The sequence below is a fragment of the Pristis pectinata genome, chromosome 33, assembly GCF_009764475.1.
Source record: "Pristis pectinata isolate sPriPec2 chromosome 33, sPriPec2.1.pri, whole genome shotgun sequence".
In the NCBI taxonomy this organism is placed as follows: Eukaryota; Metazoa; Chordata; class Chondrichthyes; order Rhinopristiformes; family Pristidae; genus Pristis; species Pristis pectinata.
The window spans coordinates 3224753-3240076 of record NC_067437.1 but is presented as its reverse complement, the minus strand read 5'-3'; the positions used below and the strand labels follow the sequence as shown (position 1 = coordinate 3240076).

The 15324-nt window shown below is 44.5% G+C and overlaps 1 protein-coding gene across 2 annotated transcripts in view; it reads left to right on the top strand.

Moving 5' to 3' along the window:
* pold1 (polymerase (DNA directed), delta 1, catalytic subunit) overlaps positions 1-15324 on the top strand; it is a 145968-nt gene that overhangs the window by 15624 nt on the left and 115020 nt on the right. The window contains exons 1-3 of one of the 2 annotated variants that reach the window (XM_052043016.1): positions 4054-4128; positions 8669-8870; positions 12580-12696. In XM_052043016.1, coding sequence (XP_051898976.1) covers positions 8675-8870; positions 12580-12696 — 313 coding nt within the window. In that variant the 5' untranslated portion in view covers positions 4054-4128; positions 8669-8674. Of the gene's footprint in view, positions 1-4053; positions 4129-8668; positions 8871-12579; positions 12697-15324 lie in introns of those variants that run through there. The other variant, XM_052043015.1, reaches the window with a different exon arrangement.

The window sequence follows — 15324 nt, the reverse complement described above, 5'->3', positions numbered from 1 at the left end:
TCCATCACCTTATCGCTGTTGTCAGGAAGAGAGAGAGAGAATCACAGTCTATGTGAAAGACAGACTAACAGAAAGCGAAGGAAGATGCAAGGAGAAAGAGAGAGAATGCGAGAGAGGGAGGGGGAGAATGATGGAGAGAGAGAACATCACAAATTGTTGAGGGACAGTTCACACTGCGTTTCACACAAGAGGATTGGAGCTGCTTTAGGAGTTCTCACTGAGAACAAAGACTTGCCTCATTTTTTTCCCTCGTATTTCCTTCCAACATTGAGAGGTTATTCACCCCATCACAGCTCTCTGTGCAATCCCAACAGTCCCATATCATCACATTTTTCCCTGTAAACTATTCTTTCACACATGCTCATTAGTACAAATCCCTCCCTGCACGATTCTCCAGATACCCACCTACACACGAGGGGCAATTTACAGCGACCAATTAACCTGCCGACCTGCACGTCTCTGGGATGTGGGAGGAAACCGGAGCATTCAGGGGAAACCAACGTAGTCACAGGGAGAACGTACAAACTCCACATAGACAGCACTGGAGGTCGGGATCGAACCCAGGTCACTAGAGCTGTGAAGCAATGATTCCATCTGTAGCACCAGTGATAAAGAGTGTGAATTGAATTGCGTTTTGTTTTATTCACTAATTTTACAAATTCCTATGTAATATGGGAAGCCACCAAATTGTAAGAAAACTTTAGTGATAAGTTACTAATTGCTGACAATTTTGTTGAATCAGAGATATTAAAGAGTTCATGTGTTTAAAAGCACCTCTGAGTGAATGAGAATCAACCATTGAGAGAGATATTGAGGAATGAGAGGGAAGCCGCTACCCTATCAGTGTTACTCAGTCTCGGCAAATGAGAATGCTTGTTTCCTTAACAGCCTGTGAATACTTCTGTTTCCCAGTAAACTAAAATGAAAATCAAAAACCTGCAGATGCTGGAAACCTGAAAAAAAACTCTCAGCAGGCCAGGCAGCATCTGTGGAAAGAGAAACAGAGTTAATGTTTCAGGTCAAAGACCCTTCGTCAGAACAGTTGAAAGGTCTTTGACCAGAAACAGCTTTGAAGCCAATTAAAGTATGTGTTTTAAAAACAATGCACTGGATATACTCAGCAGGGAAGTTATGGTACAGCTTTATAAAACATTAGTGAGGCTATAGCTGGAATATTGTGTGCAGTTCTGGTCACCACACCATGGGAAGAATGTGATAGCACTGGAGACGGAGCAGAGGATATTCACCAGGATGTTGCTTGGCATGGAGCGTTTCAGTTATGAGGAGAGAGTGGAGAGGCTGGGTCTCAGAGGAGGTTGGGGGGGGGACACAGATAGTTGTATAAAAAAATATGAGGGACATAGATAGGGTTGACAGAAATAAACTTTTTCCCATAGCAGAGGTGCCTTTCACCAGAGGACATAGGTTTAGGGGAAGGATTAAGTGGTTTAGAGGGGATAAAGGAAGAAATTTTTCACCCAGTGTGGTTGGAATCTGGAACGCGCTGCTTGAGGGGATGGTGGAGGCAGAGACTCTCACAACACTTAAGGAGTATCTAGACAAGCTCTTGAATTGCCAAGGCATTGAAGACAACAGACCTAGTGCTGGTAAATGGGGTTAGTAGGGATGAGTACTTCATGGCTGGCATGTACAATGTTAGCCAAAGGGCCTGCTTCTGTGTTGTATGACTGACGTCAGACAAGATTTGCAGACAGACAAGTCCAGTTATCTGATGAAGGATCACCAGTCTTTCTCCATGGATGCTGCCTGGCCTTCTGAGTATTTTATATAGTTTTTTATCATCTAAAATTTTCAGTATCATTTGTTTTTTTGATTTAAAATATTTATCATATCTGTTCTGATAATGACACTTTCCACACCAGTGCTAGGAGAGGTCTTTTTGCCAAACCATAGTCTCTCCCCGCCATTGTTGACGCACCATTTCTTGGAATTGGTTTATTATTGTCACTTGTACCGAGGTACAGTGAAAAACTTGTCTTGCAAACCGATTGTACAGATCAATTCATTACACAATCCATTGAGATAGTACAAGGGAAAACAATAACAGAATGCAGAATAAAGTGTCACAGTTACAGACAAAGTGCAGTGCAGGCAGACAATAAGATGCAAGGTCATAATGAGGTAGATTGTGAGGTCAAGAGTCCACCTTAGCGTACAAGGGAACCATTCAATAGTCTTATAACAGTGGGATAGAGCTGTCCTTGAGCCTGGTGGTACGTGCTTTCAGGCTTTTGTATCTCTGCCTGATGGGAGAGGGGATAAGAGACAATATTCAGTGTGGGGTCTTTGATTATGCTGGCTGCTTTACCGAAGCAGTGAGAAGTGTAGACAGAGTCCGTGGAGGGGAGGCTGGTTTGCGTGATGTGCTGAGCTGTGTCCATAACTCCCTGCAGTTTCTTGCGGTCTCGGGTGGAGCAGTGTCCATACCAAGCCGTGATGCATCTGGGTAGGATGCTTTCTGTGGTGCCTCAATAAAAATTGGCGAGTGTCAAAGGGGACATGCCAAATTAGCCTCCTGAGGAACTAGAAGCGCTGGTGAGCTTTCTTGGCCATGGCATCTACGTGGTTGGACCAGGACAGGCTATTGGTGATGTTCATTCCTAGGAACTTGAAACTCTCAACCCTCTTGACCTCAGCACCATTGGTGGAGATAGGAGCATGTGCACTGTCCCCTTTCCTGAAGTCAATGACCAGCTCTTTTGTTTTGCTGACATTGAGGGAAAGGTTGTTGTTATGACACTATGTCACTAAGCTCTCTATCTCTTTCCTGTACTCTGACTCATCGTTATTTGAGATTCAGCCCACTACAGTGGTATCATCTGCAAACTTGTAGATGGAGTTAGACCCAAATCTGGCCACCTAGTCATGAGTGTATAGGGAGTAGAGGGCTGAGGACGCAGCCTTGTGGGGCACCAGTGTTGAGAATGATCGTGCTAGAGGTGTTGCTGCCTATCCTCACTGATTGTGGTCTGTTGGTCAGGAAGTCAAGGATCCAATTACAGAGGGAGATGTTGAGTTCCAAGTCTTGGAGTTTGGTGATGAGTTTGGTTGGAATTATAGTATTGAAGGTGGAGCTGTAGTCAATAAACAATAGTCTCACGTAGAAGGGTATGTACCACCAGACTTAAGGTCAGCTTCTACCCCACTGTGATAAGACTATTGAACGGTTCCCTTATACAATGAGATGGACTCTGACCTCACGATCTACCTTGTTGTGACCTTGTACCTTATTGCACTGCACTTTCTCTGTAGCTGTGACACATTACTCTGTGCTGTTATTGTTTTTACCTGCACTACATCAATGCACTCTGTACTAACTCAATGTAACTGCACTGTGTGATGAATTGACCTGTACGATCGGTATGCAAGACAAGTTTTTCACTGGACCTCGGTACAAGTGACAATAAACCGATACCAATACTGTCCAGATGCTCCAGAGATGAGTGTAGGGCCAGGGAGATGGCGTCCGCCATTATCCCACACCTCTGCTCTCACTCAGCCCTCCCACAGGGGTGCCCATGGTCCTGCCCTCCTGCCCCACCAGCCCCGACCTCCACTGCATCATCCTCTGCTTCCCCCAGCAGACGGTCTGCTGCTCCAGATCCCACCATCTGCAGTCTCTCTGATTCCCAACTTCTCCCAGTTCTGGTCAAAAGTCTTCAGCCTGAAACTTTAACTCTCCCCACAGACGCTGCCCGACCTGCTGAAACTTCCCAACACTTTCTGCTCCCCAAAACACTGTGATCAAAATGTTTGACTCTCTTTCAGCCAATCATAACGATTGGCTTCCACGGAACCAATGAGAATGCTTCTTTCCCTGTCCACCAATGCGAATGGCTCAATCCTATGACAGCAAATCAGTGTTGTTTATTTTCAGCCGATGATAGCATTGGTTGAATTTCAGCCAATTAGAGCATCTGTCGTTCTATCAGCCAATCATTCTCCCGAGTTTCGGCCAATCATCTTTTTCTTCTTTCAACCAATCAACGCAGCCTTATGTTTCCAGCCAATCGGGTGGGCCGCTCTGCCGTTGCCGCGGTAACCGGGGTCAGGGGGCGGCACGCGTTTGGCGGGAGTTTGGGGCTGAGGAGCGAGCGGGAGGCCGAGGTAAAGGAGCGGAGGCGCCGCCGCCGCCGCCGCCGGGTGCCCGGGGTCCGGGGTCGCCTCACGGAGCCGCCCCGGCGCTGGAGCTCTCCCAGGCCGTGCGAGCCCGGGCGGCCAGCGGTGTCTGGGGGGCGGCTGGACTGTCTGAGGGGGAAATCGAGGCCCCGGCTGCGCTAGGCCCGGGGGGAGGAAGGACGTGCATTTGTGCAGCGCCTGCCGCCTCCTCGGGGCTTCCCAGCCTGACGAGAGCGGCCAGGTCAGGCCGGGCGAGTTCCCGCAGAGAGCGGTGTGGCCGCCGGCCGGGGAGCCGCGTCAGGGAGGCAGGTGGAGGGGGAATGGTTGCCCCAGGATGAAGTGGGAGCTGCCGGGAGGGCAGAGGGGGCCTTGGGTCAGCCTCTCATGTGTCAGTGCCCGTGACAGGGCTGCACCCCCCCTCCCCCTCCCCCCCCCGTGACAGGGCTGCACCCCCCCTCCCCCTCCCCCCCCCGTGACAGGGCTGCACCCCCCCTCCCCCTCCCCCTCCCGTGACAGGGCTGCACCCCCCCTCCCCCTCCCCCCCCCGTGACAGGGCTGCACCCCCCCTCCCCCTCCCCCTCCCGTGACAGGGCTGCACCCCCCCACCCCCCTCCCGTGACAGGGCTGCACCCCCCCTCCCCCTCCCCCTCCCGTGACAGGGCTGCACTCCCCCCCCCCCCCCGTGACAGGGCTGCACTCCCCCCCCCCCCCCCCCCCGTGACAGGGCTGCACTCCCCCCCCCCCCCCCCCCCGTGACAGGGCTGCACTCCCCCCCCCCCCCCCCCCCCCCGTGACAGGGCTGCACTCCCCCCCCCCCCCCCCGTGACAGGGCTGCACTCCCCCCCCCCCCCCCCCCGTGACAGGGCTGCACTCCCCCCCCCCCCCCCTCCCGTGACAGGGCTGCACCCCCCCTCCCCCTCCCCCTCCCCCTCCCCCTCCCCCTCCCGTGACAGGGCTGCACCTCCCCTCCCCCTCCCGTGACAGGGCTGCACCCCCCCACCCCCCTCTCGTGACAGGGCTGCACTCCCCCCCCCACCCCCCCCGTGACAGGGCTGCACCCCCTCGGGGCTGCTCTGGCTTCCAGTTTTGGCTTCAATAAACAATCTGCTGGAGAAACTCAGTGGGTCGAGCAGCATCTTGGGGGCGGGGGGATTGGTTTCATGTTTGACTGCAGTGACCCTTGAACTCACAAATTTCTGACCCTGAGGCAAGAGTTCAAAAGTTGAAGAGTCTCAACTTGCACTTAAAGGCTTTCCTGAAAGTAAATATTCAGAGCTGGCATGGGAGGCATACACTCTTCTCTCATCTGTGTGGGGTGATCGTCCATGGTCTGGGCTATAAATCTTATCAATAGAACACTATAACTGGGACTGTGATCTCTTTGTTAATATGAGTAGGAGAGAGTCTGTCTTGGAGTAACACCAATCATTCATTTGATTACACGCTGTTGTGTTGATCCCCAGTTCTTAATTAATTCTCAATTTATGCACAATTTCTGTAAGCAGCAGTGAGATATAAGATTGTCAATTTTTGGTGGTTGTGTTTTTCGAGGGAGGGCTATTGGCCAGGGGTAGTGTGAGAAGTCTCTGCTCCTCTAACTGGTAAAAAGAATAAGAGGGCATTTCATGACCTTAGAATTTTCTAAAGTCTTTATAGTGAATCAAGTACTTTTGCAGTGTAATGGTTGTTGCTATATAGGAGACATGGTGGCCATCGTAAACAACAACAAATAAAGTGGCCTGTGTATTTACTTTAGATGTTGTTAGAGGCATGAATGTCGACCAGGACTCTTGAGACTTCCCCAATCCAACCATGGTTCTTTAATTAACATTGTGGTATCTTTTACATTCACCTGGTCAGTGAAATGGGATTTATGTTCAACACCTTGTCTGAAAGATGGCACCTTCAACAATGTAGCAATCCTTCAATAACATTTTGGGTTGCCAGTTGGGATTGCGTTGAAGTCCTATGGTGAGGTTTGAATCCCATGCTTTATTAGTATTGGTATTATTGTCACTGAGATGCAGTGAAAAGTTTGCATGCCATCTAGACAGATCATGCCATACAAAATTACATTGAGGTAGTAAAAAGGAAACAATGCAGAATATAGTGTTACAGTTACAGAGAAAGTGCAGGTAGGCGAAGTGCAAGGGCCACAATGAGGTAGACTGGGAGATCAAGAGTTCATCTTTTAGTGTACAAGAGGTCTGTTCAAGAGACTGATAACAGTGCGATAGAAGCTGTCCTTGTCTGGTGAATTGTACTCTCAGGCTTTTGTAACTTCTGCTCGAAGGGAGAAGACAGAATGACTAGCATTTTCCCAAAATATTCAGTGATTAAGGACAGTATGTACATACCACAGTTGGCTTCTATGATGAATGTATGCATTTCAGGGTCAATGTAAACTTGAGCTGTGTGTACAATGACAAGGCTTGTTGGTGTTTTTGCAGCAGAGTAGGTGACCACATTGTGTTTGCCATACATGTAACATCTATGTCAGAGAGGGAGGTATGTTATTGGCAGTACAGGAGCATGGAAGGTAAAATGATTTGTGAACTCAAAGCCAAGTTGTGAAGCCATTTAAATACTTTCTGAAAAATATGCTAGAGTGTGCTTTTTATGATGGATGAAGGTTAACTAACAGTGAAATACTTTTGAATTGCAATCGGTTGTACATAAAAAGCAGCCACTTAAATACTCTGGCTAGAAGAATTCTTTTGCATACTTTCGTCCTGATTTATCTTGCCAGTGGTGGATGTAATGACGGATAGCGAGAATGTCAGCCTATTGTAATCAATTTAGCATTGGAAAGAGCTCAGTATTCTGAAAACTTTGTTTTTTACATCCCAAAATATCCAAGGCAATCTTTAATAGTTTACCCCTGATTCCTCAACGCTGAAGTAAGTTTGAAGAATCATAATATAAGTAAAAATACAGACTGCTTTACAAAGTGATGCAAGCTGGTGTTCACCTAGGTGGTACAATTTAATGTCAGCTGAATTCCTTGATTGGAAATCAATGTTAATTATTCAATTTAAGACATTTCTCACTGCATTTTCTAACAGAATAATGTACCTGAGAGGTTTCTAATTGATTTATTGGACGATGCATTTTTGTTAAACTATGAAATAAAACTAAATCCCTGTATTAATGTATACAAAATAAATTTTAAAAAATTAGATTATACTATTTGGATTGTATTCTAATTTATAGAAGGAAGAAGAGACCAGGAGTGGTTTCTGGTGTGGTATAAAACTTCCCTGTTTTGACAGATTTTTGAGTCCATCAGTAAGTATCCTGTGTGAAAGTAGGGGCCTTGTTTTTTAAAACGCGTGGAGGGTGTATTTTCTCCGTATTGTCTTGAATGTGATGAACTTTTGCTGTCTCAGACACTAGCCGAACTACTTAGGTTGCTGCTTTTTACGTACAATTTGCTGCAATACAAAAGTACTTCACTGTTGTTAACTACTTTAAGGATGGTGGGGTTGTGAATGGTGCTGCATAAATGGATCTTTATTTCAGCTAGATGTTTGATTTTGTGCATTGAATATTGCCTGAGTATTTTGGAAGAGAGCAGAGACTGCAGCAGAATTTGATCCTACCCTCACCAGACATTTTCTCTCAAGGTCAAGTCAAGTTTATTGTCATGTGCACAAGTACAGTGAGGTACAGGTACAATGGAAAAACTTGCAGCAGCAGCACAGGCATGTAGGTACAGATAGCATGCGGAATATAAATTGTACATAAATCACATATAAATTAAACAAGACAGTGAAGAGAAAAAAAGATGGTGCAAAAAAAAATGCAATCAGTGGCAGTGCAAGAGGTGGTCCGTAGTGTTCCTTTGCTGAGGTAGGATCAGGGATGTGCAGGTCGTTTCAAGAACCTGATGGTTGCAGGAAAGTAGCTGTTCCTGAACCTGGTGGTGTGGGACTTCAGGCTTGACCTGGGCGGTGGGGATTCTTGATGATAGATGGTGTCAACGGTGGGCCTTCTACCAGTGGTGAATGCTACATGATTTATAATGCCTCATTGCTGAAACCAGTTCTAGAATCCAGCTACTGCCCATCCTTGTAACTAACTGACTTGGCAGATATCAGAGGGTGAATCCCCGTCAAGACCCTTGTGAATGGCGCACTGGGCAACCACATTTATGCATTGAATTGTGTGACGAATTGTGGAAAAAGTCATTTGAAAATGTGAAACAGTTCTCCATTTTGAATTCATTCTTCAAGGTGAGGCAGAAAAATCAATTAATCAGGTGGATTTATCTAAACATTTATCTTGAAATGAAATGCCTTAATTGCTTTTACCATAAATCTTGGTACTTGTGCAGACTGGTGCACTGATAGGCAGCATCTTGCGAAACAACATTTCCAAAGTATTTCACTGGTTGTAAAGTGCTTTGGGATCTCCTACTCTTGCAAAATGTCCTATAGAAATGCAAACTCTTTAATGCTTCCAGTTCCTCCAGAGCTCCTAACAAGGTGACCAGTCATGTACGTTTTTCTACTTGTACCATTTGCAGATTAACATGAAGAGTGCAAGGAAGAAGCCAAATGGCAGCAGTGGCGATGGCAGTCAGCCACATTCGAAACGCCCCCGAGGAGACTGGGATGACGAGGGGCCATCACAGTTTGAAGAGGAACTGGCGTACCTCGATGAAGTGGAGGCTGAAATGATGATGGATGCCAAGGAAGTGCAGCCATCACAGGATTCGGTTCCAATTGGTAGGTGGCAGATTGCTTTCATTCATTGTGAATTAGTGAATGTGTTGATGAAAGATTGATGACTGTTCAGTCAACACTATTACTCTCATTATTGTACAACTACTGGGATGATCTAATTTCTGTCTTGCTGTACCTGTGAATGGCGGGACCTTAATTTTAAATGTTTTTCCAATTTACTGGAGACACGAGACTGCAGATTCTGGAACCTGGAGCAACAAAGAATCTGCTGGAGGGAACTCAGCAGGTTGAGCAGCATTTCTGGGGGGAAGAAATTGTTGACATTTCGGGACAAAAGCCTGCATCAGGGTTTCAACCCAAAATATCGACAATTCCTTCTTCTCCCCAACCACCCCCCCCCCCCCCCCCCCCACCCCCACAGCTCGACCCACTGAGTTCCTCCAGCAAACTACTTGTTGCTTTTTTCCAATTTACTTCCCGCCTTGAAAGCACCAACTCTGGTGAGTCAGTCTGGCACCATTAGCCGTAACCAACATAATTTGTCCTGGCGCATACACAAAATCAGTGATCCCCAGATGAGTGAGTCAATGTGCTTAACTTGGACAAGATAGTTTTGACCTTCCAGGACCCTATCCACCTGATTCTTGGCAAAAGTCTGACCAAGTACGTTTTCAGTTTGTAAAGTTGATTCTTTTCCTGTATGTCCTGCTCTGCTTTATTTCTGTTCACATCCAGAAGAGAGAGCCTGTGGTAGATGAGTCCTGAAACACCTTGCAATAAAATGGTTGTGAGGTTTATTGTTTGCCAGGGCAAGATAGGAAATGACTGAATTTTTGATCTTTGAGGAAACAACTTCAGTGATAGAACTTAACTAAATTAATCATATTTTTGATTCAGTAATTTTTATTATGTCTTTGATCTTTTATTAAAAAATGAATGTCTTAAAATTATTCCTTTTGAAAATTGATTAGAAAATCTTAATGATTGTATTTAAATGATTTTCAGATTTAATTTACTGTGGTTCTTTTTGCATTTAAATGATTATTTTATCATGTGTGGCATCTTCACCCCTTGAAGAACTGAGGGAGGAAAGATTGAGAGTTGTTATCTGTCAGCATTTGATTTTAGGTACAGACATTGATATGGTTCTGTGGAACATTCCCAATGGATGTAGCTTTTGGGACATGATTGAACTATGGGCAAGGAAAAGAGATGATCAGACCGGCTACTTCATTGCTGCGTAATCCTAGCCAGGTGGTGCAGGTAGTGGAGCACTTTGTATAGGACAGGATAAAGCTTGGCTGTGGTGGCTCTCAGGCCCAATATAGCCAATTCACGTCTGTTGCTAGGACTCTCACTCAAGCATGGGATCAGATTCGCCTGATGGATGTGGAACTGTACTTGAGCAAGTGCTGGCACTTTTTTAACCCTGCTAGCTGTGGGGAAGAAGCTGTTATTCAACCTTGAGGTGTGAGTCTTCAGCCTCCTGTACCTCCTGCCTAATGGCAGCATCGAGAAGAGGGCACGGATGGTGGAGGTCTTAAACGATGGATGTCGCCTTCCTGAGACATCGCTTCTTCCTTGATGGTAGGGAGAGCTGTACTCGTGATGGAACTGACGGAGTCCACCACTCTCCATGCCTCTTGCGTTCCTGTGCATTTCCATGCCAGGCCATGCAACCAGTCAGAATGCTTTCCACTGTACATCTGTAGAGGCTTGTCAGCATCTTTGCTGGCATGCTGAATGTCCTCAAACTTCAAAGAAAGTGCGCCTTCTTCCTAATAGCATCTATGTGCTGGGCCCAGGATAGATCCTTCAAGATGTTGACACCAGGGAACTTGAAGCTGCTCACTCTTTCCACCACTGATTCCTCAATGAGGACTGGTGCGTGTTCGTTTGACTTCCCCTTCCTAAAGTCCACAATTAGTTCCTTGGTTTTTGGAAGTGGAAAGAACACTGATACACAGCCTTGAATCGTAAAAAAATACAGCACAGAAACAGGCCCTTTGGCTCACCTTGTCCATGCTGACCTTAATGCCTATTTACACTAATCCTATTTGCCAGCATTAGGCCTTTCCTATCCAGTACGTGTCCAAGTGCCTTTTAAACATTGTGATTATGTCTGCCTCCACTACCTCCTCTGGCAGCTCGTTTCAGATATTCACCACCCACTGTGAAAAATCTTACCCCTCAGATCTCCTTTATATTTCTCCCCTCTCACCTGAAACCTGTGCCCTCTAGTTCTATACTCCGTGCCCTGGGGTAAAAGACTCAATCTATCCTATCTATGCTCCTCATAATTTTATAAACCTCTACAAGGTCACCCCTCAGACTCGCATGTTCCAGTGAGAATAAACCTAGCTGATCCAATCTCTCATTATAACTACAGCCCTCCATTCCAAGTATCCTGGTGAATCTCTTCTGTACTCTCTCTACTGTTGCCACATCCTTCCTGCAGTGTAATGACCAGAACTGTCCACAGTCCTCCAAGTACAGTCTAACCAATGTTTTGTCCAACTGCAACATGACATCCCAACTCTTATACTTAATGCCTTGGCCTTTGAAGGCAAACATACCAAGTACCTTTTACACTCCACTTGTATCAACACTTTCAGGGAGCTATGGGCTTGCACCCCAAGATCACTCTGTATATCAACACTCCTTGGATCCCTACCATTTACTCCATATGTCTGACCAGAATTCAACCTCCCAGAGTGTATTACCTCATATTTGTTTGGACTAAATTCCACTTGCCACTGCTCTGCACAACTTTCCAGCTGATCTATGTCCTGTTGTATCCTTAGACAACCTTCTTTACTATCTACGACTCCATCAATTTTCATGTTATCTGCAAACTTCTGATTGGACCACCTACGGTCTATCCAAGTCGTATATATATGTTCATTCCAGCACCAATCCCTGTGCTGTGCCACTTGTTGCAGACTTCCAGAAAAACACCCATCCACCACTACCCTCTGCCTCCTATCACAAAGCCAATTGTGGATCTAGTTTGCTAACATGTCTCAGATCTCTTTTACCTTAACTTTCTGTACTAGCCTACCATGTGGGACCTTGTCAAAAGCTTTATCAAAGTCTATGTAAACCTTGTCTACCACTCTGCCTTCATCAATTTTCTTAGTTACCTTCTCAAAATGCTCAGTCAGATTTGTGAGACATGGCAGATGAGCTTGGGCTATTTTTATTGCTGGGGTCTCCAAGGATTTGATACCTGAATCAAAGTAAGGGAATAATTTTTATTAAACTCTGCTGAGTACCTTTTTCCATTCTATTCAGCTATGTCTTCTTGCCTGAAACAAAGAGAAACTGCTGGAGGAACTCAATGGGTCAGGCAGCATCTGTGGAGGGAAATGGGCAGTTGACATTTTGGATTGAGACCCTTCATCTGGACTGCCAAGTGCCTCAATTGGAATTGGTTTATTATTGTCACTTGAAATGGTTTATTGTTGTCACTTTCACTGAGGCACAATGAAAAACTTGTCTTGCATACCATTCATACAGATCAATTCATTACACAGTGCATTGAGGTAGTACAAGGGAAAACAATAACAGAATGCAGATTAAAGTGTCACAGCTACAGAGAAAATGCAGTACAGGTAGACAATAAGGTGCAAGGTAATAATGAGGTTGATTGTGAGGTCAAGAGTTCATCTTATCGTACTAGCGACTGTTCAATAGTCTTATAACTTGTAATGTGGGATTGTAAGTTAAGTACATTTTCTCCTGCTTTCAGGAAACCTGTTTTCTTCTAATGTTATGAACAGTAAATGGCAGCGCCCACCAGTACCAAAGATCGATCCAAAAGTGGATAACATCACGTTCCAGCAGGTGGAGCTGGAGTACTATGTGGGTAAGTGAGAGGTCCAAAGGTGATGGTGGTCAGAAAAATTCTGGCTTGGACACAGCATGTGTCTGGATTCAGCCCTCCACTTTATGCTGTGGTATAAAACCATCAGTGTCAACAGGCCAGTGATGGTAAATTAAAACATTCCAAGCTGTGGTGGTTCGATTATAATTGGGCATGGGTATTGTGAAATATAGAACCAAGGTAAGCTGATTCAGTTAAGTTTACGCAATCTAACTTGATGGGAAACCGACGAGGGGCTGAATGGCCTACACCTGTTCAATAGTACTTTGGTCCATCAGAAAAAGGCAGGTGTAAAGCTCATACTATCTATCAAGCTCGTCTCTGATATTTTAACAATCATAACAAAAATCAGGCACTTACTACATAAAGGAGGGCTATTTAGTCCATCATATTCTCTAGCTTATAAACAGCTAGTTTGGCTCATCGCACTTTGTAACTGTGTCTGTAGCCATTTAGGCTGTTCGAGTGGGTTCATGTCTCCACTTTTTTTTGAACAATGAGTTCTAAACCTCCGCCACTGGGGTACTTATCCATCTTTCCATGCTCCCCTCTTCAATTCCAGCATTTAACATTTGTGGTGATCTAACAGGTGCTCATTTTTTATGAGAATATTTTACCAGGCATCTATAATGTTGATTTAGATGACTTTTGTCCACTATTTATCTTGCTCTGTTCGATAGATTATCTGCTCGTTATTTCATCGCACAGCAAACTCTCCCAAGCAGCACAGTTTAGCTGCCACGTTTCCTACATTACAACAGTGGGCCAGATCGAGCTGTTTGTTAGTTGGCAGCCCTGTAGGTCAGATGCCAGCTTTGCTTCCAGCCCTTTCAGCTTTATGCCAGCCTTGACCTTGTGTATATGTGGCATCTAGATTGGAAAAGTTAATGAAGAAAAGTTTTTGTTGTATTTTACTTATTCCTAATGTGTTAAATTAATTTCAAACATTTAAGGATGTTTGTGATCTTTCTATTAATTATCTAAATCCTTTTGAGCTTTTTTTAAAAAAAATCTCTGATCTACCACCTAGTTGCCCCTTAGTCCATTCCACATTGCAGGTCAGCTGTGGCAGTGAAGCCTGTAGCTTGATTGGACTGGTGTGGCTGCAGGAGTAGTCATTGGCTTGATTAAGTTCACTTTGGCCCAGTGAAATCACTTTCAAAGTACTGCACAGGATGCAAAGTGCCTTGATGTGACCCAACGTCATGAAGGATGCTATAAATACAATTTTTTTGGTAGACCTTTGTTAAAAAGCCTTGAAATAATGCAAATAAGCTACAATTTACAGACTATATTGTTTAATTTGTAACTCATGAAAGAAGCTGAGGTTTGCTGGGCAGATTGCACTCCAGAGTATTGCTTGCTGTCGTTTATTAAGAGTTATTTCGAGCTTTGATTTTTTTTTAATGGATGTGCTTCAAGTATGACTCTGGTTTCTCCATTTCAGTCAATCCAGTATTGCTGTATCTGTTGTTCCTGTACCCGGGGTGCTGTGCCGATGGCCTCCTTCAGCCACTTGCGATTAATGCCATCTGGCGTAGGAACTTACAGTTCTTTATCTTTTAATCTAGCAACCACCTACTCACTGATATCCAAACATTCTGGAGATGTTGTATCACAGTCAGATAGAGAGCCATCATTCACTTATTAGTGAACATTTTTCTCCATTATTTCTCTGTCAGTATCTTTCATTATGTCAGCAACATCATCTTTAAGTACAAATTTTCCATCTTAATAGTTTACTACAGCATTGTGAGGTACAAAGGGAAACTATTTAGCTGTGAGGGCAAATGTTAATTTTTAAGTTCATTGAGAGATTCTTCAGTGTCTATCCTCTGACTCATTGAGTGCTATTTTTATTTGCCTATCAACATTTTCAGCAGTACTCTTTCTAGGCTCTGCAATGTACTTTCATAACTGTTGCCAATTCTAGTTCTTAATTCATTCATTTTCCACACAGGCTTTGCTCGTACATTGAATTCCTCATGAAAAAGGGGAGCAAAATAGATAAATTTTAGAAAATTTCATTTTCTTAAGCTGAATGTTCAGCACTGTCTTCCACCTAATCATTGTCCTCTCATTGCATTAAAATTTACTTGCTGTAGGACATTTTTAACCTAGCTCTACATTGATAGTGAAATTTCATCATTAGTAATTTGACTAAGAAAGCACCTACGTCATTTTCCCAGAAGATTTGATAATCAGTAAATCTTCACCAGTACATTTTCAGAGCTTGTTTAGTGGAATAAGGTCTGATGCTTCAGAGGAAATTTTAAAATGATCACTATTATTCATCCAAGCTCCACTGGCATCAGTGTGTCATGGTGTGTGTGTAAATCTTAACCAAGAATACTGGAAAGATAGGATTTCAGTGAAAGGTAATGCATGTGTGAGGAAGTGGTTTGAAATGCATAACTTTGGAGCAATGAACCGATGTGGGAGTGAGAACATTGAGGTGACAAGATGGAATGTCACAAGCAATGAATTGTAAGTGTAGTGACTTGAGTGTGTTATATTCCCTCTCTTAATTGACACTTATAGAACTAAAGAACATGCGTTAATTTCTTATCTTATCTGAAGGATATTCAAAAATATTTTGCAGTCAATAAA